General features: G+C 44.3%; 1 protein-coding gene across 1 annotated transcript in view; it reads left to right on the top strand.

The window, feature by feature from the left end:
- Positions 1-3,831: 3,831 nt before the first annotated feature.
- Positions 3,832-26,020, top strand: part of CLUH (clustered mitochondria homolog) — an 88,468-nt gene continuing 66,279 nt past the window's right edge. The window contains exon 1 of the mRNA XM_081346568.1: positions 3,832-4,495. Coding sequence (XP_081202694.1) covers positions 4,399-4,495 — 97 coding nt within the window. The 5' untranslated portion in view covers positions 3,832-4,398. The remainder of the gene's footprint in view (positions 4,496-26,020) is intronic.

Here is a 26,020-nt window from a genome sequence, read left to right on the forward strand (position 1 = left end):
AAGCCACGAAGGGTCACTTTTGCCCTCAAACATAAAATTGACTCAGAAATAGACAAGCTTGTAGAACAGGGCGTTTTACAACCAGTTGACGGTGGGGAGTGGGAAACTCCTATAGTCACCCCGCTTTAGGCCAATGGGGAAATTAGGATATGTGCAGACTATAAATGTACAATTAATAAGGCCCTTAAGCAACACGCTTATCCTGTCCCAGTGGTCAACCACATTTTAGCTTCCTTGCAAGGGGGTACTATTTTCGCTAAATTAGATTTAGCACAGGCCTATCAGCAATTGCCAGTTGATGAGGCCACAGCCGAGGCTCAGACGATCGTGACTCACAGGGTGACTTTCAAGGTTAAGCGTTTACAATTTGGAATCAGCGTAGCTCCAGGCATTTTCCAGGGGATCATGGAGTGCACACTTAAAGGCATTCAGGGCATCTGCCCTTATTTTGATGATGTTCTTATTGCTGGGGAATCTACAGAAGTGTTAGCCAACAGGCTCAGGGCTGTCCTACAGAGGGTTCGCGAAGCAGGCCTCAAACTAAAAAAGAGTAAATGTAGTATTGGGGTCCCTTCAACAGAATTTCTAGGATTTCAAATTGATGCTAACAGTATTCACCCTGCTGAATCCAAAGTGAAGGCCATTAAAATGGTTCCTAGTCCTAAATCCAAAGGAGAGCTACAAGCATTCTTGGGCCTCCTCACCTTCTACCATGCCTTTCTGCCTAACAAGGCCGCATTAGCAGAGCCTCTTCACAGGCTCTTAGATAAGAAAGCTCCATGGAAATGGACCAGCATTCATGAAAAAGCTTCCAGGACTTAAAGGCACTGTTGTCAGTTAAATCCACTGTAACTCATTTTAGGGAGTCTAAACCAGTCTGTTTAGCATGTGATGCATCTCCTTATGGGGTGGGAGCAGTCTTGAGTCATTTAGAAAAGAATGGAACACAAGTCCCTATTGCATTTTATTCTAGGACACTGTCCTCTGCTGAGCGTAACTACACTCAGATTGACAAAGAGTCCCTAGCCATTGTTGCTGGAATAAAAAAATTCCATGACTATTTATAAGGCAGGGACTTCACAGTCTTTACAGACCACAAACCACTGTTGGGACTCTTCACAACAGACAAACAAACCCCCCCACATACTTTCTCCAAGAATGTTGAGATGGTAGCAAGAAGCTACCTTTGGTGGCCTGGCCTTGACAAGGACATTGAGGCACAGGTACATGGTTGTTATACATGCCAGCAATCTAGGCCTGAGATGCCACAGGTGGGAGGAAACGCACACTCCCTGGTCTAGAATTCACATTCTGGTGGGAAGGCAACAGTGTTCTGGATGCCTTGGATATACAAGTAGTCCTCAACCTATGACCATAATGGAGCTTAACATTTCTGTCACTAAGGAAGACAATTGTTAAGTGACCTTTGCCCCACTTTACAACCTTTCCTGCCACAGTTGTTAAGTGAATCCCTGAAGCTTTTAAGTTAGTCACACAGTTGTTAAGTGAATCTGGCTTCCTGCTTGTCAGAAGGTCTCAGAAAGGGGATCAGGTGACCCCAGGGCACTGCAAACATCACAAATATGTGTCAGTTGCATGTCAGTTGGCCATTTTGAATTTGATCATGTGACTGTAGAGATACTGCGATAGCCGTAATACGAGTCAGTTGCCAAGCATCCAAATTTTGATCACGTGACCAGGGGGATGTTGCAACGGTTGTATGTGTGAAAAACGATCATAAGTCACTTTTTTTTCAGTGTTGTTGTAACTTTGAATTGTCACTAAATAAATAGTAATAGCACTTAGACTTATATACCACTTCACAGTACTTTACAGCCCTCTTTAAGTGGTTTACACAGTCAGCATCTTGCCCCCAACAATCTGGGTCCTCGTTTTACTGACCTTGGAAGGATGAAAGGCTGAGTAAACCTTGAGCTGGTCAGGATCGAACTCCTGGATTGAGCAGTGAGTTAGCCTGCAATACTGCATTCTTACCACTGTGTCACCATGGCTCTTAATGGTTGTAAGTTTACCTATATAGCAGAAGTCCCCGACCTTTTGGGCATCAGGGACCTGTTCCGTGGAGAGAGGCTTTTCCGCAGACCGGACGGTGTGTGGTTTTGTGTGCTGCCTGCATCTCGAGGATGGAGCTTTGCTTGTTTGTGCAGACTGGTTGCTGGCATGCCACGGACCGGTACTGGTCCACGGACTGGGGTTTGGGGCCTCCTGACCTATAGTCATGCTGGCCAGAAGGGTCTTTGGACAACACTTCTTCAGCTAAGAAACAGAGATGAGCACTGCCCTCTAGACTCGGATACGACTGGACAGGGGAAACCTTTGCCTTTACTGAGCCTATGTTCATATCTATGTCTTCTTTTAGGACTCAACTCTCTGAAACTCTCCAGAGCACAGTAGCTTTTCTGTGCTCTCCAAAATCACAGAATTACTACAGTGCTCCCTTGTTGACACAGATTATGTGCACTGTTCATGCAGTCACGGGATTGTAGCAGTATAATTAGAATGACTGTTCTTGCAATGTTTTCAGAAGGTTGTCCTAAGCAGCCCTCCTTCTGCTAAATACCAACTGCTTGGTTCAAGAATCTTTGCTTTGAATGGATTCCTCTCCCTGCCCAAAGATCAAAAGACAAGCTTAATGACTAACCTCCCTCCTTATTTAATCGATAAGCACTCATACAATGGGAGAGAAGGCACTGAAAACATTGCAAATTAAATTGGTCTGGTTAGCAGAACTGAATACTCTGTAAACAAAGGTCAACTGGGTTTTGAACAGGGTTGCACTGCTACCTTTGATGGAAGGATCAGCTACTCTTAAAGAGGTTCCAAATGACATGAATATCTATATCTATATCTATATCTATATCTATATCTATATCTATATCTATATCTATATCTACATCTATATCTATATCGAGATAGATAGATAGATAGATAGATAGATAGATAGATAGATAGATAGATAGATAGATAGATAGATAGATAGATAGATAGATAGATAGATAGATATTAAAAGAATGGGAAGATTCAACATTACCCCCTATGGAGCAATGGTTGGTGAAGTTGACAAATTCTGCTGAAATGGCTAAACTGACTTCTATAATTAGAGAAAAGACATCCACATTTATTGGTGCCTGGATACTCTTAGGGACTTTTTTGCGTAAAAATGGGGGGAAATGAATGTGATTTATGATTTTGGGAATAGATTATAAAAATAAAAGCAATATGATATAACTTTAGAGAGAGGTTAAAATGCTATATTTGAACATATAACTGATAGGAGGAATATTGTAATACTTCTTTGTAACTTAGTTATTTCTTTTTCATTTTTTTAACTTTTTTCTTTTCTTTCACTATTGCTTTTTCTCTAAACTTTTTTTTCTTACTTACTTTATATTAATTTTTCATTCTTGTTTAAAAATTTTAGTAAAAATTACATACAAAAAAACCGAAATATTTTTCTTTCTCGGTCATAGAAGAAATGTGAGAGGCAGATGGAGGACTGGATGTGGAAAATGGATTATCTACATAATAATCTTTTCTTCTGGAATGTTCTGCTTTTTTCTTTTATCCCGATGGGGGGAAATAACTTTCTGTCAAGCTATTCCATTGTGGGTTATTCTTTATTTCCCTAGAGATGGCTTACACTGGTAGCCCTGGACTTACAACGAGTTGAAGTCCATGAGTCATAAAAGAGCCGAGGTTGCCTACCCCTGCCCTATCCTCTATCAGTCTATCTGCCTTGGTGGAGCAGTGGGCTAATGCCTCCTTAAGTAACACCTGCTGCCTGCAATTAGTTCAGGTTCGCATCCCACCAGGCTCAAGGTTGACTCAGCCTTCCATCCTTCCCAGGTAGGTAAAATGAGGACCCAGATTGTTGGGGGCATTTAAGCTGACTTTGTAATAATGCCGCTTGGGGGTGTGGGGTGTGAAAGCCCTAATAAGCAGGCATATACATAGAACGAAGGCTACTGCTAAGCTTGTAAGCCGCCCTTGAGTCTTCGGAGAAGGGCGGGATATAAATGGAATTAAAATAAAATTAAAAAAAATAAAAATATCTCAGTTCTGCCCCTTTAAGGAACTGCCGGCTTCCCCGCCAGCTTCTCCGCCCCCCCACCCCCCGCAAAACGCAATGAATTTTGCCCCCGGCCGGCCGCCGTCGGGCTGGAGGGGGCGAGGCTTCCGTGACAGGCAGGGTGAGAGGGCGGGGCCAGCGGCCGAGGGCGGCGTGTCAGGGGTTGGAGCGGCCGCCGAGGTGAAGTGCGGACCACGTGGGGCTGCGACGGGCTTGGCTGTCCTTCCAAGCGGCAGCGCAGCAGGGCCGGCGGCGAAGCGAGGCAGCGGGCAGCGACAGAAGAGCGCGAGCGGCGGCGGCAGCCGGCCATGGTCATTAAGGCGGATGAGATGACTCCTGCGGGAGGAGCGGCGGCGGAACAGCCCAGCCAGAGCGCCGGCAAGGACCCGCCGAGGGAACCCGCAGGTGGGTGAGAAGGCGGCGGCGGGAGAAGCGGGCTACGGATCCGGGCTACTGATCCGAGGAGAGCCTCCTGCTCTCCCCCTTCCCTTAATCCCGGTTCACCTTCCCTACCTTCCGCCGGGGTGAACCCCTCCGTTTTGCTCCTGCGCCCGATCCTCACCCCGTTTCCCTCCCCCTCCCTTGGCGAGGTAGCTACCCTGGAATAACTTAACTCCCTTTCCTCTCTTCGGAGCAGTGGGGGGGGGGCGGCCCTGCGGGGTCTTTTCTCTTCCCCCCCCCCGCAAGACACGGCCGAGGCATTCCTAGGGAGTTACCAGGTGGGAACTACTAGCTTGCCCTTTTTAAGAGGGTCTTCCAGAGAGTAAGCTGCAGCCGCATGGTAGGATTTGAAACGTGGAGATGGGTGTGTGTGTGTGTATGTGTGTGTGTGTGTGTGTGTGGTGGGGGAGACCGTAGAAGCTGGCAAACGGGCCTCTCTGCTCCCCCTTCTCCTTCGCTTGAATTTGGGAGCAAAAGGATTCCTGGGTCAGCCTCGGGATTATCTCCTGCTCCTCTGACTGACCAAGGCCTGCCTTTTATTTCTCCCAGGCTGTCTTTAACCTTGCTCGAAGCCAAGGTTGCACTTTTCGCGTAGAGAGCCTTACTTTGGCGGCTGAAAGATTGCAGGGCTGATTTGGGCGGGTTGCAATCTGCACACCCTGGGGAGAGAGGGCCCTGGGTTGGAAGAAGTTGAGGGAAATGAGAGCTGGGAAGAAGCCTTGTCTTTGCTTTCTCCCAACCTGAGAATCCTCTCCTCCTTTTTTCCACCCTTGGTGATTGGTAAAGCTTCAGTCAAGTTATGGAGTTATTGAATCCTTATGTATTCTGCATATGAAGCAATCGTAATCGCAGTAACTTTAACCTAAAAAAAATTGAGAGACTGTGCAAAGGCAAGAATATTTTGCTCTTGCTGCGGCCAGCCTGACCCCCTCAATCTTCAAAGCACGTTAACACAGACTTCTACGCAGCAGATTTACTGATTTTTCCGTTGTAGGCAACTTTACTCAAGTGCAAGCCACAAAGAATATGCTCTGGAAGGTTTAACCATTGGTGTAAGTTGGTTAACATGCAAGGGAAAGCTTAAGTATTTCTCACATATCTGCTTAACTCCATGACCAGAGACTTTTGGAGTAGGGTGGCCATAACAAAAAATATTAATGATACCTGTGATTTTTTTGCTGATAGGATACTGTTGCTTTGTTGTGTGTGCATTGTAAAGTGATAAATAAGCCTGCATGCTCTTAAGAATATAGAGTGGGTTAATCTTAGGATACGGAGCTCCACGTGATCGATCCTTTTTATTCTTCCTTCATATGTGGAAGAGAGTGAGTGAAGATGTAGGGCTTACCTGAACTGTAGTACTCCCCTTTTACCTATATTACTAGTAGTTTTAACTTATTGCTCTTCTTATGTACCAGGTTTATTCTTGCATGATTTATTTTGGGGATGAACCCACTTTTACTAGTTGCCATGAGACAGTGGTGTGTATAACGTATCCGTACACTCATCTGTATCCAGAATGACGTTTCTTTTCATCTTGAGTATAAGTGACCTTTGTCCAGCTTCCACTCACTTCCCCCCCCCTCCTCGCATGGCTTCCAGGAGGCTGGTTCTGCTCTGTAAATGTTGTGACCCCTACGTAACCTTCTGGGTAAAGAGCTTTCCTAGGACTCTAGGCTTGCAAAGGCCTAGTCCTGTGGAAATGGCTAACCTGTGCTTAATGTCCTCCAGATGCACTAGATCTCACAAACCCTTGACCATGCTGGCCTGAGGGCTTATGGGAGTTGAAGTCCAAAACACAGAGGCCTCTTGGTTGCGTGCTTCTAATCTAGCTTGTGGTTTTAGCGTGGCTTGGTGCAAGAATACACAATTTCTTCCACCAAGAAAACTATCAAGGGTTTTAGCTCTCCTTTCTTCATAAAATGCTGGTTTGAGTGAATTTTGTGAATTTCTGTTCTTTGAACACCTCCAGACGCAATTTGAGTCTGCTTTCGCAGGACACAGGCTGCTCACTACAGTACTAGGCCTCTGTTATGCAACGTTCCTCATCCAGTGTACATACTTTGCAGGGGAATTCATGTTAATGCTTTATGTATGTGTAGGCAGTGTCTCTAATCCAGCTGTTAGCATGGTAACATCTGTGGGGGTGGTAGGTGCCTCTTGATATTTCTTGTACCAGCCCTTCCCTATTGGTGCTTTCCAGGTGAGTTGTGCCTACTACTCTAGAATTCCCCACCAACTACAGATAGTCCTCAACTTACAATCACAGTTGAGCACAAAATTTCAGTTGCTAAGCAAGACAGTTCAGTTAAGTTGCACCCCATTTTACAACCTTTTTTCCAGTCACTAAGCAAATCATGCAGTCTTTAAGCAAATCTGGCTTCCCCCATTGAGTTGGCGTGTCGGAAGTAGGATTGAAAGGTTACAGAAGGTGATCACGTGACCATGGGGATGCTGCAACTGTCATAAATACATCCCAAGCACCCGAATTTTGATCACGTGACCACAGGGATGCTGCAATGGTTATAAGTGTGAAAACTTGCATAAGTCACTTTTTCCAGTGTTGTAACTTCACTCACTAAGCAAATGGTTGTAAATCAAGGCCTACCTGCATATAATCTAAATGCATCTGGAGTGCCTCAGTAAACAAAGGTTTACAACATTGGAGGAAGGCAATGTTATTTTGAGGGTGCCATTTAGAAACTGTACATTTGGTTAGTTGCTATCTGACATAATAGCACATTCTTGTAATTTATGAGAACCTATAACAAGGGGAGACCATTTCGAATAGTAAGACTTTCTTATCAGATCTGCTTCTCTCTGGTTCCCCACTGATACTCCCTTTCCTGACCTGAATATCTCTTTCTCTTGAAGAGATTAGGACCAATCTGGACCAGCTTCCTTTTGGATATGACCTACTGCATGATTATCTTCAGATGCTGTGCTAAACCACAATTTGCATAAGAATGGTTCATTTAATAAGCCACAGTTGGCTGGGTTCACACATACTATGTCTTAATGCGTGGATCACAAGCCCAAGGGATGGGTTGCAAAACTTGCTACTGAATGTCCCCAAAATACATTATAACTTAAGACACTCAGCCTCTGTGGGGGATTATGCAGAATTTTCTGTCCTTTCATATGAAAACATTCTGCAGTATAATCTATTCCTTTAAATGCATTCCTCTTGATGTAAGTGATCAACTCAAGAAAAACTGATAACTAGGTATGGTTTGCTATTAAAGGCAAAGATCTACTGAGCATTCAGTTTCCTGTAATGGCTAACCAGAATGGAAAATTACAGAGAAAAATATGAAAATAAAAAGATTGTACATAATATGCTTGGGATAGACTGCCTTGGTATCTGGGGGTTCTGCTTGAATTGGCACCAGGGTGTATACTGCATGTTACTATGCAGCATATAAAAGATAGAGCTAGATTTATCAACTGGGTCTGGGAAGATGATACAGTACAATGTATGCTTGATGTATTTGAGGAATAGTTTTTTGCATAGTCAGCTTACCAGTAGCATTCAATTTTTGTATTTGAAGGAAATCCTAGGCCCAGAATTCATTAAGACAGCAAACACATATAGGTAGTCCTCAGCTTATGACCACAATTGAGCCTAAAATTTCTGTTGCCAAGCAAGACATTTGTTAAGTGGGTTTTGTCCCACTTTACAGTCCTCCATGCCATAATTGTTATGTGAATCACTGCAGTTGGTAAGTTAGTACACTACCTGTATTGTGGTAAAACATCATTAAACACCAGTCTTGCAGTCAAGCAAACTATATCTGGTTTGTCCACTTCTTGGTTCTTTTACTTGCTTTGTTAACTCCTTTCCCCTCTATATTTCTCTGGATTGATTATAACAATGTTCTCAAACTTAGCAATGTTGTCGAAACTTCAACTCCCGGAATCCCCTAGCAAACATGCTGACTGAGGAATTCTGGGAGTTGAAGTCCACATACCTTAAAAGTTTTCAAGGTGGAGAAACACTGGAATAGTGATTTGAGTGGCACATAAAAATCAATTCAGTAAATGCTGAGAAACTGCAATCTAACCATAGATCTCTCTTGACACATCACACTTGGAAGAGTTGAAATCTGGATGCTAATGATTTTTTGTTGTTTAGTTGCGAAGTCGTGTCCGACCCATCGCGACCCTATGGACAACGTTCCTCCAGGCCTTCCTGTCCTCTACCATCTTCTGGAGTCCATCTAAGCTCACGTCCCCTTCTTCTATTGCCCTCAATCTTTCCCAGCATTAGGCTCTTCTCCAGTGAGTCCTTCCTTCTCATTACGTGGCCAAAGTATTTGAGTTTTAGCTTCAGGATCTATGCTAATGATACTGAGTCGTAAAACATCATTTATTCAGAGACCCCCATTTCTACATCACTGTAAGCTAAAACAGTTACATTATTTGCATGATAAATGTAGTTCATTTGGTTGTAGCTTCTTGTGTTGTATGTGACCCAATTTATTTGGTGTTTCCACTCCCCATGAACCAGGGTTATAACAAACAATGGTGTAGCATAGATCATACTTAAGTCTTAATACTTAGACTGAGATAATGAGGAGATATTCTGTGTATTTGCATGCTTGAAATAATTCTGCCTTTATGGGAAGAGAATCAGAAGAGCTATATTATTCACCCGCAGAAACAGAAACCATGTTGTCTTTCTTCACAACCCCCATCTCACACTTTCCCAATTTTTTTATTATTATGGACATTACAACGCACCTTAAACTGTATAACATTTGATGAAGATAGGTCACCTGTCTCCGTAATCACCTTTGGCATTTACAGTCTACACTAAAATGGTTGGATCAGACACAATGGGATTGCTTTGTTCATAAGAATGTATAACACATCCTTCTGGCTCTCAAAAATTTCTCCTTCACAACTTGCAAATTCCAGTGGTGAGATTCAGCCGGTTGGCACTACTTTGGCAGAACCAGTAGCTAATTTTTTTGTTGCCCAGGCCCAGAATGGACTTCCGGAAGTGGCATCCATACAGAGAACCGGTTGTTCACATATTTGAATCCCACCACTGAAAAATTCTACAAAATATTTCTTTGGCTCAGGGGGAAAGAGGTCTCTCGTTTGTGGAGTTCCTCAGGGGTCGGTTCTCTCGCCTCTCCTGTTCAACATCTACATGAAACCGCTGGGTGAGATCATTCGTGGTTTTGGAGTTGGGTATCATCAATACGCCGATGATACCCAACTTTTCTTTTCGACCCCAAACCACCCCAGTGATGCCCTCGCTGTGATGTCCCGTTGCCTGGAGGCGGTTCGGGTCTGGATGGGGAGGAACAGACTTCAACTCAACCCTGACAAGACTGAGTGGCTGTACATTCCGGCATCCCGGGACATTCAAAATGTTCCATCTCTTTCTATGGGGGGTGAGCTCTTACCCCCCGTGGATAGGGCTCGCAACTTGGGAGTCCTCCTAGATTCACGGCTTACTCTGGAAGATCATATAGTGGCCATGACTAGGGGGGCTTTCGCCCAGATTCGCCTGGTGCGCCAGTTGCGGCCCTATCTGGACCGGGATGCTCTGTGTACGGTCACTCATGCGCTCGTGACCTCTCGCCTTGACTACTGTAATGCTCTCTACATGGGGCTTCCCTTGAAGACCACTCGGAGGCTCCAACTGGTACAGAATGCGGCCGCGAGAGTTGTCCTGGGAGTTTCCCGGTACTCCCATGTTACACCTTTGCTCCGCGAGCTGCATTGGCTACCAGTTGTCTTCCGGGTGAGGTTCAAGGTCCTAGTTATGATCTTTAAGTCCTTACATGGCATGGGTCCGGGTTACCTCGGGGACCACCTGCTGCCGGCGTCAACTTCCCTCCGCCCAGTACGTGCCCACAGAGAGGGCCTCCTCAGGGTGCCTCCAGTCAGGGAATGTCGACTGGTGGCCCCCAGGGGCAGGGCCTTCTCTGTGGGCGCTCCGGCATTATGGAACCAACTGCCGGTTGAGCTCCGGATGGCATCGGACCTCCGATCCTTCCGTCGCGGGTTGAAGACCCACTTATTTGAATTAGCTGGTCTGGCCTGATGGGGGAATATGGGTTTTTAAATTGATTTTTAGTATTTATTATTGTTGTTTTAACTGGGCACTGGTTTAATTTTCTTTTAACTTTTGTATTGTTATTTATATATGCCCTGTGAACCGCCCTGAGTCCCTAGGGAGAAGGGCGGTATAGAAATCAAATAAAACTAAACTAAACTAAACTAAAATTGAAAACGAGCATAAAAACTCATCATTTAGTAGTGAATATTTTTAAGTTTTTTCAAAGACCAGTGATAGGGGAAGATGTTAATCACTGTAGGGCACTCTGCTGAAAAGGGTATAAAAATGGCTTGGGAAAAGCTTGGCCTCTGTGTGTTTGTGTGTGTGCGTGTGTGTGTGTTACATTAATAGTACATGTTGAGAAGAGGTGAACAGTTTCTGGATTAGGTATTTCTTTTTGGTGTGTTTGTTATGCAACATATTAGTGTCTTAGGTTGCATTGTATAAGATTGCATTTTTTCATGCCTGTAGCACTAGAAAAGCAAGCTACCTCTTATGGTTCTCTACTAAAATGGATTTATAGAACTCTATAAATTCCGCCTTCCACACTGCTTTTTGCAAGGAGTTAACTGACTCTCCTTTCAGCCAATCATTTATGATCCTGGGAAGTTTTGAAAGTAAGAGAAAGTGTTAAGAAGGCGTTGGCCTCTTCCTGCTGCCAAGACTTAATCGGGCACCCTTTTCCCCTCCCTTTTTTTCAGCAAGGGAGCTGGGAAGGTGGCAAGAAGAGCCAAACAACTATTTGATGTTTGCTACACTACGTTAAAGGGGACATGGTGGCTCAGTGGGTTAAGACGCTGAGCTTGTCGATCAGAAGGTCGGCAGTTTGGCGGGTCGAATCCCGAGTGCCGCGTAGCAGAGTGAGCGCCTGTTACTCGTCCCAGCTTCTGCCAACCTAGCAGTTCGAAAGCACGTAAAAATGCAAGTAGAAAAATACAGTAGGGACCACTACGGTGGGAAGGTAACAGCGTTCCGTGCCCCTTTGGTGTCTAGTCATGCCGGCCACATGATCACGGAGACGTCCTCGGACAAGCGCTGGCTCTTCGGCTTTGAAACGGAGATGAGCACCGGCCCCTAGAGTCAGAAACGACTAGCATGCATGTGCGGGGGAACCTTTGCCCTTTATCTTACACTACGTTAATCCATGCAAGAAGCAATCAGTGCTAGTGTCCACACATTGCTGCATATTATCATATGTATCCCTAGTTTTGGCTTAGTCTAGTTTAATGAACCCAGTGGGTGAAGTCATGGCATAACAATGGTAAATGGCATGAGCCAAGAGTTTGCAGTTTCAGGAATACAGGTAGTCTTTAATAACAATAAATAACAATAAAGCTGGAAGGGACATTGGAGGTCATCTAGTCCAACCCCCTGCTCAGGCAGGAAACCCTATACCATTTCAGACAAATGGCTGTCCAGTCTCTTCTTAAAAACCTCCAGTGTTGGAGAATACACAGCTTCTGGAGGCAGGTTGTTCCACTGGTTAATTGTTCTAACTGTCAGGAAATTTCTCCTTAGTTCTATGTTGCTTTTCTCTTTGATTAGTTTCCATCCATTGCATCTTGTCCTGCCTTAAGTGCTTTGGAGAATAGCTTGACTCCCTCTTCTTTGTGGCAGCCCCTGAGATATTGGAACACTGCTATAACGTCACCCGTAGTCCTTCTTTTCTTTAGACTAGAGTCTAGAGTCTAGACATACCCAATTCCAGCAACCGTTCCTTATATGTTTTAGCCTCCAGTCCCCTGAACATCTTTGTTGCTCTTCTCTGCACTCTGCACTCCTTCTAGAGCAGGGGTCTTCAAACTTGGCCCTTTTATGCATGCTGGCTGAGGAATTTTGACAGTTGAAGTCCACAAGTCATAAAAGGGCCAAGTTTGAAGACCTCTGTTCTAGAGTCTCAACATCGTGGTGACCAAAATTGGATGCAGTATTCCAAGTGTGGCCTTACCAAGGCATTGTAAAGTGGTATTAACACTTCAGATGATCTTGATCCTATCCCTCTGTTAATGCAGCCTAGCACTGTGTTGGCTTTTTTGGCAGCTGCAGCACACTGCTGGCTCATGTTTAAGTGACTGGCCACTTGGACTCCAAGATCCCTCTCACCATTACTACTACTCCGATTTACAACCATTCCTTTAGTGACTGTTCAAAATTATAATGACACTGTAAAAAGGGACTTAGAACCGTTTTTCACACTTATGACCATTGCAGCATTCCCCCCCCACAGTCATGTGATCAAAATTCAGGCACTTGGCAACTGGCATGTATTTATGACAGCTGCACTGTCCCAGAGTCATATGATCATCATTTGTAACCTTCCCACCAAGTTTCCAATAAGCAAAGGCAATCTAGTAAGCCAGATTTGTTCAATGACCGCATGATTCACTTAACAACAGTGGCAAAAAAAATGTTAAGTAGGGCAAAATTCACTTAACAATTGTCTTGCTTAGCAATGGAAATTTGTGGTCGTAAGTCAAGAACTACCTATGTTGTAAGAACCAAGTATGGTTTACCACAATGTAGAGAAAACAAAGCTAGATCATATGCAAAAAGTTTATACAGAAAGTCCTTGCTTATCAGTTGGTCATTCTAGAACCAGTTATGACCCATTTGAGAAGCTACAATGGCCACAAGCAGTCACATGATTCCATTTTGGTCACTTGGCAACAGGCTTGCGTTTATGGCCATTTGCAGCATCCCATAATTTTTGATTTTATTTATTTATTTTGCCAGTTTCTGGCCTTTTACTTCTAGTTTCTGGCCAAAAATGCCCATTGGGAAAAACTTCATGACCATGATATTCCCTTAATGAGGCACTGCGAAAAAAACAGTAAAATGAGGTTGAGCATGTGATGACCCACCCTAATGGCCACCTCGATTTATGACTGTAATTCTGGGCTCAATTCTAGTTGTAAGTCAAAGACTACTTGTAGTACAGTGCAGTCATCACAGGCCTGGCTCACAAAAGAGAAGACAAGCAAAGGGGCTGAACTGCTCGTCTTCAACATTAGACAAACTGCAGATTATAAGGTAAAGGTAAAGATTCCCCCGCACATGCGTGCTAGTCGTTTCCGACTCTAGGGGCCGGTGCTCATCTCCGTTTCAAAGCCGAAGAGCCAGCGCTTGTCCGAGGACGTCTCCGTGGTCATGTGGCCGGCATGACTGGACGCCAAAGGCGCACGGAACGCTGTTACCTTCCCACCGGAGTGGTCCCTATTTTTCTACTTGCATTTTTACGTGCTTTCGAACTGCTAGGTTGGCAGGAGCTGGGACGAGTAACAGGCACTCACTCTGCTTTCTATTAAAGTTCTGAGTAGAGTAGTCAAGGACTAATGGTTTAGTCCAGGGCTTTTCAACCTTTTCACCCGTTCTACCACTTATGGATATGGCAACATCCGAGTATCACCAGTCGCCTAGCAAGGTGTCAAAAACCTGATGACCAGAAAAAAGTGATGAAGTACAGGTAGTCCTCGACTTACAACAGTTCGCTTAGTGACTGTTCGAAGTTACAATGGCACTGAAAAAAGTGCCCCCCCAAGCCACAGCCGAGCAAGACACCTGCCTGCCTGCCCGCCCGGCGGTACTCTTCCTCCTGTACGAGGTTTTCATTGTTGTGAGCATTTCTGTTGAGGATTGGCAGCGGGGGTGGGGTGGGGGGGTCTTTGGTTTTTATCCCCCCTCCCCCTCTGCTGGGTGGTTGCAGCAGGTTTTGGTCACTTCACATGACCCTGGGACACTGTGACCGTCATAAATATGCATCAGTTGCCAAGCATCTGAATGTAAATCACAAGACCCTGGAGATGCTGCAACATTCCAGCTGATCGGCGCTTCTTCTGGGCTCAGCAAAAGTGCCAGGATCAGCGCTGAGCTCCGCTGAGCCCTGACAACCCTGCAGCTCCAGCCATCTCTCGGTCAGGCTTGTGCGGTGCTGCCATTCCCCTCCCCCGCTACCACTTTTCTAGGATGGTCATGTACCACCTGTCAGGTGCCAATGTACCACAGGTGGTACCCGTACCACTGGTTGAAAAGCCCTGGTTTAGTCGTGTAATGATAAGGAATGTAGAATGCTTTTTAATCTAGGATGTTGTATAAACCCACATTCAGTAAACCATTATTACCATAAATTTGCTTAGCTCACTTTGGAAAACTTTATGTAAATTTAAGAGCAACTTCTACTCATACAATGCAAGATACCAGTGTTATAAATAATATCAGATTATTAGGGTTAAAGTATAAGATGAAGGCAGTCTTTTAAGTTAATGACCTAATTAAGACATTTGCATTTCAACAAGCCCTTTCCTATTGGATCAGGATATTAACATGTTCAAGAGCGTATGAACTGAATTTACCTTAACTCGGAAGAAAACTAATAGGGAAAAATGTGGGGGTGGGGGGTTATGTACGTATGGGATGTGTGTGTGTGTCCTATTATCTACTTACTTGTAAACCAAGTCCAGCTGGCTTTAACAGGGATTGCAAATCCTAACAGCTACTTGGAAATAATCTTTTTATTTAAAACACTGACCTTTATATGACATTTCTTCTTTGGCCCCTAATCTGCCCCCATCTTATCTCCTTCCACCTATGGAATATAATTCTCTGTCCATTTGATAAGTTCTTGGTTAAACCTCTATTTCTTCTTGCTGATGTTTCTGATTGTAGAAGTATTTCACAGCCTATTATTATTTATTCTTTTATTTTATTCTCACTGACTTTTGAAACCTAACTACGGATTATGACCACAATTAGAACCAGAACTTCCATTGCTAAGCAAAGGGGTTAAGTGAGCCACACCACTTTTACAACCCTTTTGCCAAGATTGTTAAGCGAAGCACTGCAGTGAACCATGTGGTCGTTAAATCCACCTTCCTCCATTGACTTTGCTTGTTGGAAGCCAGCTGGGAAGCGCCTGAATTTTGAACCCATGGCAGTTGTAATTGCGAGGACTGGGTCTAAGTCACTTTTTTCAGTGGCATTGTAACTTCAGTTGCTAAATGAATGGTTGTAAGTCAAGGACTACCTGTATTTCTTGGGGCTGCAGCCAAACAACCATTCTTCAAACTGGTTTCTTCCCAAATCCCATTAACCGCAATCTTCATTGCTTTGCAATTATGTATGTAATGTAAAAGGTTTGTTTGGCTGCCCGTCTTAAGACACAACTCTGGCTGGCTCAACAGCAACAACAGCAAAACTCCAAACTATAAAAACAAGCAAAGAAGTCTAATATAAAATAGAAAATATAAAATCATAAAATAAAGCACAACCCAAATCCAGTGCCTCAGTGATCCCCTTAGGATGGATCAATAACCACCCAAACATCCTCACCCTATCTTAGTCAGTGCCTGGGTGGGTATTCCATAAGTTAGGGTCAGCCCTACTTCTGTGGTTCTGCAATCTGGAAGGACAAGCAAAGAGAGGTGGTCCTGCAAATTACCTGGTCCCATTCCATGTAGGCCTTGAAAGGCGATACCTAGCACCTTGAATTGCACCTGGAAGCAAGTGCAGCTTATGCAGCAGAGTTATAATGTGAGTGAACTTAAAAGCACCCAGCTCTGTATGTGCCATTGTGTTCTGAATCAGTTGTAATCTGAGGAGTACAGGTAGTCCTCAACTTACGACCACAATTGAGCCCAAAATTTCTGTGGCTAAATGAGACAGTTAAGTGAATTTTTCCCCATTATACGACTTTTCTTGCCACAGTTGTTAAGCAAATCGCTACAGTGGTTAAGTCACTAACATGGTGGTTCAGTGAATCTGGGTTCCCCTTTGATTTTGCTTGTCAGAAGGTCGCGAAAGGTGATCACATGACCCCGGGACGCTGCAAATGTCATAAATATGAGTCAGTTGCCAAGCGTCCCAATTTTGATCTTGTAGGGATGGGGATACTGCAACGGTCATAAGTATGACGGAACGGTCATAAGTCCCTTTTTTCAGTGCCCTTGTAACTTTGAACAGTCACTAAACGAACTATTGTAAGCCGAGGACTACCGTAATCTTCAAGAATAGCCCTGTGAGAAGCACCTTGCAATAATCCAAACTGAACGAATTTTTAGATTAACCCATTTGGTAAGCACTAATCAGAAATCTGTTCTCTCCAGTAGAGTTAGGGGTGACTTAGGAAGATATTCTGGACATGCTCACAAGACAAGTCCCATCAGGATAGGGGCAGTCATCAAACACACCTGCGTTTTTTGTGAGCAAGAGGGCAAAACAGTGGGACCAAGGAAAGGGTCTTGCGTGCAGTAGTGCCCTCCAGGCAGAAAGTTGCTAGCCCCTGTTCTTATACAGACTGCCAGTGGGCATGGCTAAAACTAGTCACGAATGATCAGAAAAAAAACTCAGCAAAAGGACCCACATAGTCTTTTACCTCTGCAGAACCAGCTACTAGTGACTGCCAGGATAGGTTCAGATTACTGTTGCTGATTGGTTTTAGAGGGATTTTTATCTTATGTTTGAGTAACTTCAGTTCTTCACGCCAGCACGGCTTAGCCATTAAAGAGCTCTGATTGGCCTCTCAGATCAGCGTAAAGCTGAGCCACACGAATCCCGGAGTTGATCTAAAAAAAAAAGTTAAGCAGGGTCAGACCTGGTTAATGCTAGGATGGGAGACCAACAGGAAATCCCACTGCTGTAGCTTAGATTGGGAAGCCATAAAAATATCCGGGAAGAAGGCCGTGGTTAATTACTGTGCTACTTTCATCAAGAAAATATGAATCCAGAGAGAGACAAGTAGGCAAACCTTTGTAAAACTGTATCAAATGAATTTAGTATTTTCCATTTGATTTGCTGGGATAATTTGCTGGTGACAACTTGCAAATGTCTAGTGTGATTCAGTATAAGGCAGTATTTAAACTAGGGGAGATCATGTTACTTAGTGACTTTTCAGAATTATGATGGGCCCTGAAAAAGGGATTTATGACCTGAATTTGAAGTTCCATTCCCATCCCCCAGTTACTTAACTAAATTTTAGACACTCGGTTACCAACCCACATTTACAAAAGGTCAGGGGCAGTCCTAAGCTCCACAGGTTCCAGAGGGCAGGCGCACCCACAGAGAAGGCCCTCCCCCTGGGTGTTATCCGCCGGCAATCTTTTACCGGCGGCACCCTGAGAAGGCCCTCCCTGTGGGAGCGCACAGGACGAAGGGAACTTGATGCTATAGTGGATAATGGCTTCACTTAACAACCATAGTGTTTGCTTAATGACCACTCTGTTTGCTTTATGATCACTGTGTCCACTTAATAGCCACAGCCAAAAAAGATCATAAAATCAGGCATGATGACCCACTTTACAACCCGCGTGACTTTGGACCAAAATTGCAGATTTAATTATGGTTGTAAGTCAACGTCGACCTATAAATTCCTATATATTGCAATTTGTCCAGGTCAGTTGAAAAACTAACACTTGCATGAAATGTTAAGCCTGTTTAATTTAAACCTTGGATTGTGGGGTTGTTTTCGTTTTATCCTTGATGTACCAACCCAACCCATCTGGTCAGTTGTATGAATCAGTGCTTTTCTGATCATTGCAGAAAATCCATCAGTTTGGTAAGTGAGGATGTAGTGTGAACATCACTTCTGAAAACCCTTCTGGACTGCATACAGTTCTTGGGTTCATGACTTGGGACCTGAAAAAATCCTGTTTGTGAGCTCATTCAGCTGTAGTTTATTCAGCAAACCTCACTAAGCAAACTATGGTTTAACAAACGATGGAAGCCCGGTCATTGCCATGCAGCAATTTAAGCTTAAACAACCTTAGCATACTGTTTAAATGAATTTGCTAGAACTTTACCTGGTCTATTTCCCACTCTGCAAATACAGCCTACTTCACAGTAATCCTGGATAATTAAAACTCTTTTCCCCCAGCTTTCATTTTGTACAGCTACCTACCCATTGACGTGGGTACTCATTTGCGAAAAGAACTGCAATTCCCTCTGCATATTCTTCAGAATAGGAGGGAAAACCCTCTTAAGACTTCAACAGATGTGGATGTGAATTAGTCCACAGAGATGATCAGATCACTTTCCTTATCTGATTGTGCACATAGTTGGGGAAGAAAATCTTTGTCCATTCCAGGAAAAGTAATCCTGACACAATCTCCACAGGGAGTCCCTGGCAGATGTTTTGAAAAATAACCTCCAGATTGGGAAACTGTTCTAATGAATTTTCACAACATTGTTGGGATTAGGGGAGAGACCCGCATCGAGGGTTGCAAGTGGTGAACAGAGGAGAATGATACAGGTTGTCCTCGACTTACAACAGTTCATTTAGTGACCATTCAAAGTTACCACAGAACTGGAAAAAAGTGGCTTATGACCATTTTTCACACTTACAACCTTTGTAGCATCCCTGTGATCAAAAGTCAGTTGCTGACTCATACTTATGACCGTTGCTGTGTCCCAGGGTCATGTGATCACCTTTTCCAACCTTCTGACAAGCAAAAAAAAATCAATGGGGAAGCCAGTTTCATTTAACAACCATGTTACTAATTTATCAGCAGCAGTGATTCACTTAACAACTGTGGCAAGGAAGGTCATAAAATGGGGCAAAACCCATTTAACAAATGTCTCAGTTAATAACAGACATTTTGGGCTCAGTTGTGGTCATAAGTCAAGGACTACCTGAAAATATTTCATGGAAAAGGGATGCAAGGTTGGGGGAAACAACTGAACTACCAGTGTGTTCACACAACCTGCTTATCCAGGTCAGACAAAAAATTTAGATGAAATGCTTTACTTTAGCACTGTCTTGGAAACTTTTAACATGTATGGACTTCAATTCCCAGAATTCGCCAGCCAGGAGGATTTTGAGCTTGATCAGTATTAACTCAGTGAGGAGTTAATACTGATCCTGTACAAGTAGCTTATCCTGTACAAGTATTCCTCAATTTACAACCACAATGCAGCCCAAAATTTTATGTTGCTAAGTGAAACATTTGTTAAATCAGGAGTCTTCAAACTTGGCCCTTTTATGACTTGTGGACTTCAGCTCCCAGAATTCCTCAGCCAGGCACGCTGGCTGAGGAATTCTGGGAGCTGAAGTTCACAAGTCATAAAAGGGCCAAGTTTAAAGACCCCTGTGTTAAATGAATTTTGCCCCATTTTATGACTTTCCTTGCCACAGTTGTTAAGTGAACCACTGCTGTTATTAGGTTAGTAACACAGTTGTTAAGTGAATCTGGGATCCCCATTTCGCTTGTCAGGAGGTCACAAAAGGTGATCACATGACCACGGGACACTGCGACCATCATATAAATACGAGTCAGTTGCCAAGCGTCCAAATTTTGATCACATAACCATGGGGATGCCGCAACAGTCGTGTGAAAAACGGTCGTCACTTTTTTTTCAGTGCCCTAACTTTCAACAGACACCAAATGAATTGTTGTTAAAAGTCGAGGATTACCTTGTAATAGATCGTACGGCATGTTGATTAAAGCAGCATGGCCTTTTGTAGTTAACAGAAGGAAATTTTATGTCATTTAGCAAATGTTGTCAGTGCACAGATTTAGACTGTTGTTCAGCCGGGGGATTCCCTGTAATGCAAACAAACCCCAGGCCTTGGCAAGCAATAAACCCAAGGAGTTAATGCTGCTGGGTTCCAAGACGGGCCTGTTCTGCAAAAGCAGCCCTTGGGTCCGAAGGGGCAGGCAAGGCAGTTGAATGGAGGAACTGCTAAACACGTGTATTTGGCCTTTGTGGGTAGAAGGAGGGGGGGGGTGGAAGAAGGTGAGCTGAAGTTGGATGGGGATACCTTGCCTGTTTTCAGAGGGGAGGGGGGGGAGCGATCGCAAGTCCCGGCTGGCCCTGTGTGCAAATAGCAGCGGCCCGACCTCTACGACGGTTCTCCTCCTCCTCCTCCTCCCTTTTCGCCACCTCCCTCCTCAAGGTCACCTTCACCGGACTGACAAGCCCCGCGCAACCAATCCGGACCGAGTGGGCGGGCTTAAGAGCGCGGGATTCCTTGAGGCAGGGGTAGGCAACCTCGGCTCTTTTTACGACTCGTGGACTTCAACTCCCAGAATTCCTGAGTCAGCGTAGCTGACTCAGGAATTCTGGGAGTTGAAGTCCACGAGTCGTAAAAAGAGCCGAGGTTGCCTACCCCTGCCTTGAGGGAAGGCGTCCTTTTCTACTTGGCCGGGCGGAGAGAGGAGGGAGGAAGGAAGGATCCCCAGGCCGACCCGTTTCGTCCTCGAGAGATGTAACTCTCCCGTCCCCGACGCGTGTCCTAAGAAACCCCGGCCCCGGAGAAGTGGAAGCGTGCGGGGTGGGGTGAGGGGGGGGGGAATCCCGATGCCCTTGGGCGCGCGCCTGGGCTGGAGCAGGGAGGGGGCGGAACAGAAATGCCGCCTTTCCTCCTCCTCCTCCTTCCCCCACCCCCACCCCGCCGTCTCCGCGCACGTGGTCGCTTCTCTCTCGGCGAAGGGTTCCACCCTTGGCAACAGTGGCTCCGCCCCGGCCTTCCCCGGAGAGAGATTTAAAGCGATAGGCGCTCTTTTTTTTTTTCTCTCCTCCTCCTCCTTCATTTGCTTCCCGCATTATGCGGGTGTCTCAAGTCACAGCAAGAGTCAGCAGACGATGTGTTCTGGCTTGTTTACGGGCATGGGTGGTGCCCTGAAGCCGTCGGGGCAAGGTGAGGCTTTCTGGAGCTCACGAAGATGCCTCTCGAAAGCCCGTGGCTTGCCGTTAACAGGCGGTCCTCGACTTGCAACGGTTCGTTTAGTGACCGTCTTAATGGCACCGAAAAAAAGGGGACTTGTGACCGTTGTTCACACTTACCCCGTTGCAGCATTCCCCGTGGTCACGTGATCAAAATTTGGACGCTTGGCTAATAATAATAAATAATAATAATAATAATAATAATAATAAGAATAAGAAGAAGAAGAAGAAGAAGAAGAAGAAGAAGAAGAAGAAGAAGAAGAAGAAGAAGAAGAAGAAGAAGAAGAAGAAGAAGAAGAAGAAGAAGAAGAAGTAGTAGTTGGAAGGGACCTTGGAGGTCATCTAGTCCAACCCCCTGCTCAGGCAGGAAACCTTATACCATTTCAGGCAAATGGCTGTCCAGTCTCTTCTTAAAAACTTCCAGCATTGGAACATTCACAGCTTCTGGAGGCAGGTTGTTCCACTGGTTAATTGTTCTAACTGTCAGGAAGTTTCTCCTCAGTTCTAGATTGCTTCTCTCCTTGACTAGTTTCCATCCGTTGCTTCTTGTCCTGCTTTCAGGTGCTTTGGAGAATAGCTTGACTCCCTCTTCTTTGTGGCAGCCCCTGAGATATTGGAACACTGCTGTCATGTCACCCCTCACTCTTCTCTTCGTTAAACTCGTATTTATGAGGGTTGTCACGTCTCGGATCGTGTGATCCCCTTTTTTCAGATTTCGGACAAGCAAAGGCAATGGGAAAGCCAGATTCGCTTTACAGCCCTGTTATTAACTGGCAAGAAAGGTCGTAAAATGGGGCAACGCTCACTTAACAAATGTCTCACTTAGCAACAGACATTTTGGGCTCAATTGTGGTTGTAAGTCGTGGACTACCTGTATTATGAAGCAGGTGATAAATAATCACCTTGATAAAGAGTGTTGTGATAAAATGAAAGATGGCGTAAATGTATTTATGCATGCCACCTTCAGTTAGGGGAGGCATTTTTTAAAAAAAAATTAAATGGGGGGGGAAAGGGGTGAGTTGCCGTGTTGCCAGAGTCAGGCCACTTCTATAGTTTATATTTCCAAGAATGTCCAAATACAACAAAGTGAACAAGATACAATACTCTTCCCCTCTCCTCACATGCTGCTTGAAAAATAAATCAGATTCATGGCTTAAAGGACTTGGATAGTTTTTCTGCTATGTGCATGAACGTTTCCAAACCTCACCTTTGTTTTCTGAATTAGCCTGCTTTAATTGTTAAATTAGATGGTTGGGGGGTGGGGAGGCCCTACTGCAGAACTGGAATCACTGCATGTTATTTAATAAACTAAGAAAAATGCATTGATTGAGATCAGGGAAGCCCCAATTAGAGGAAGAAATGCAGGAAGTTTTCACTTAACTACCAGGTGCTATGTTTCAAGTTATGACTGACCTCCACAGAGTAACTTACGTTTGGGTGGCCCCTCCATTGCATAATCGTATTTCAGATTCCTGGCAACCAGCTTGCATTTATACCATTTGCAGAGTCCCACAATCACAGTATTGTGGGGGGGGGAGGTTTGTGGGGTGTTTTTGCCAGTTTCCAACATTTACTTCCAGTTTTGGCAAAAAAAAAGCCCATTGAGTAAAATGGCTTTGCTTAACAACCTTGGCATTCACATAATGATTGCTGCAGAAGAGGTCATAAAATTGGGCATGATCATTTGGTGATCTGCTTAATGACCCCTGAAACTTGGAACTGTACCTCTGGGCTCAATTACGGTCCTGAGTTGAGGACTACAATATCTGTATGGCAAATCTCTCAAAGAGTTTTCACATCTGAGGTGACTCCCCCAACCCTAAATCCATTTAAGTCTGAGTTTTTAATTCAGAATCCAACTCTACAGCTCTTCTTTGGGGACTATGCATTGTTCCAGTTCAAGATCGATTCCAGACTTCAAGGTGTGGTCTTGCAACAAGTCATTTTTTTTCTGGGTTACGTAGGGGGCATTTTAAGCTTCAATAAAGCTCATATCCTATTTAAAATGTGACTTTTCAGAACTGTCCCTCTGTTGCCTCACTGCATCTTCCTGAGTTTCATTTACCCTAGAAGTTCTTTGAAAAGAATGGTTAGCTTGGTGATCTTGCAGTTCCTCCCCTGGAACTGCTCAGAATCTTTTTTTATGTTTTATTTTACATACAACCTGACAAATGCAAATGCATATGATCTGAAGCAAAAATTCAAACAATGACAGAAGATGCAGGCAGTCTATTTTCATTTTCCGAGTGTCGAAATTACTTTGTTCTTTTGTAGTGTTAGAAAACAGGAGGAAAAGAAGACAGTTGTGGATTGAGGGAATGGAAAAGGTTGTCTGGATGTATTCTGGTTGCCTTTTATGCCAAGGTCCCATCTTCTGAAGAAATGACAATAATTGTGGCTTGTTTTGCTGCAGGCTTCCCTGACCATATACAGTGTTGGGGCTACCAAAAGCTCCATTAGCTGGGAATTCTGGGAGGTGGGGTTGGTGCATACACAGTGGGGACTGGGATAGAGAAGGCAGGAGTAGGATGGCCAAAAGATAGGACATGTGGTAAGTATGGCATGCTAGGAATAAAATGCAAACCTCCCCTGAAATTGCCGAACCCCAGTTTTGTCTGTTGCAACAGTGGGTGACATTTTGGAATTTGCAGCTTCGTTTTTTTTTTCGGGTAGTAACCAGAGATTGAATTTGGGATCATCTGCATACAAGTATGTTTTCCAGTCATGGGCATGTATGGGTAGTCCTCAACTTACAACAATTTGTTTAATGACCACTCAAAGTTACAATGGCACTGACAAAAGTGACGTATGACCATTTTTCACAATTAACAACCATTGCAGCATCCCCACGGTCACGTGATCAAGATTTGGATGCTTGGCAATTGACTCATATTTATGACAATTGCAGTGTCCCAGGGTCATATGATCACTTTTGCGACCTTCTGACAAGCAAAGTCAATGGGGGGAGCCAGATTCACTTAACAATTGTGTTGCTAGCTTAACAACTGCAGTGATTTGCTTAATAATTGTGTCAAGAAAGGTCATAAAATGGGGCAAAACTCACTTAACAAATGTCTCGCTTAGCAACAAATTTTGGGCTCAATTGGATCATAAGTTGAGGTCTATCTGTAATGCCTTATGGAACCAACTCCATATTGCTTCTGTCTTTCCTGTGATGAACTGACACTGTAAACTCCTTGGGACAGAAACAGCATAATCATGACACTATGTTGAGGTTGGGCTTCCCACAACTTTTGAAGCACAAGTACCCTCCCAGTTTACAGCAACTGGATCACCCCAGGATTTCCTTCCCAAATACTTGGCAGGAAAACAAAACACATTTTGACGTATTGCAAATTTCATGTTCTTTTTTTAAATAATTTGAAGGTCATAAAAGGTAAAGGTAAAGGTTCCCCTGCACATGCGTGCTAGTCGTTTCCAACTCTAGGGGCCGGTGCTCATCTCCATTTCAAAGCCGAAGAGCCAGAGCTTGTCCGAGGACGTCTCCGTGGTCATGTGGCCGGCATGACTAGATGCCAAAGGCGCACGGAACGCTGTTACCTTCCCACCGTAGTGGTCCCTATTTTTCTACTTGCATTTTTACGTGCTTTCGAACTGCTAGGTTGGCAGAAGCTGGGACGAGTAACAGGCGCTCACTCTGTTACGCGGCACTCGGGATTCGACCCGCCAAACTGCCGACCTTCTGATCGACAAGCTCAGCGTCCTAACCCACTGAGCCACCGCGTCCCTTCTTGAAGGTCATGGTCCATAGTAAAAGAACAAACAGTCAAGAAATACGCTATGGACTAGCTCTTAATAGATTAGCCATGACGGTTTGGAAAATGTGTCTTTACATCTGAAGAACAGAACTGTCCAAACTATTTCCTGTGATATTCTATGGAAGTAAAAGTTGAAGAAGCCAAATAGAAAAAAGTATTGAGGCTTTTGAACTTTGGTGTTTGAGAAGACTCCTAAGAATACTATGGACAGCCAAGAAAACAAAAACCAAATGGATCATTGAACAAAATTAACTCAAGAGTTCTCACTCAAGGCACAAATGACCAGCCTCAAATTATCCTTCTTCAGACACATTATGCCAATGTTTCTCAATTGTGGCAACTTTAAGATGTGTGCACTTCAACTCTAGTGAAGAGAAGGTGAAGGGGTGACACAATAACAGTTTTCCAAAGCCACAAAGAAGAGGGAGTCAATCTGTCCTCCAAAGCACCAGAAGGCAGAACAAGAAGCAATGGATGGAAACTTGTCAAGGAAAGATGTAACTTCTAGAAATAAAGAGAAAGGTCCTTAACAGCTAGAACAATCAGTGGAACAGCTTGCCTTCAGAAGAGGTGGATGTACCATCACTGGAGGTTTGTAAGAAGAGCTTGGACAGCTATTTGTCTGGAATGGTATAGGATCTTCTCCTAGAGCAGCGGGTTGGACTAGAAGACCTCCAAGGTACCTTCCAACTCTGTTATTCTGTTATTCTATCTTAAAAGTTGTCAAGGTTGAGAAACACTGCCTTATGCCAAGAGACAGCAACTCTGATGCTGGAAAAGGTGGAAGGAAAAAGAATAAAAGGACAACCAACAGCAAAGTGGATGGATTCAATTATAGAAGTGATGGGTGCTTCATTAGAAGGCCTGAAAGGACCAGGTTCTGAGGAAGGTCTAGGGAAGTCAGTCAGAGTCAACTTGATGGCACATAATCAGTAGCAGTCATGAGCTAAGCATTAATTCTGCACATTGCATTCGTTCTGA

Source organism: Vipera berus (genome assembly GCF_964194415.1).
Source record: "Vipera berus genome assembly, chromosome: 1".
In the NCBI taxonomy this organism is placed as follows: domain Eukaryota; kingdom Metazoa; phylum Chordata; class Lepidosauria; order Squamata; family Viperidae; genus Vipera; species Vipera berus.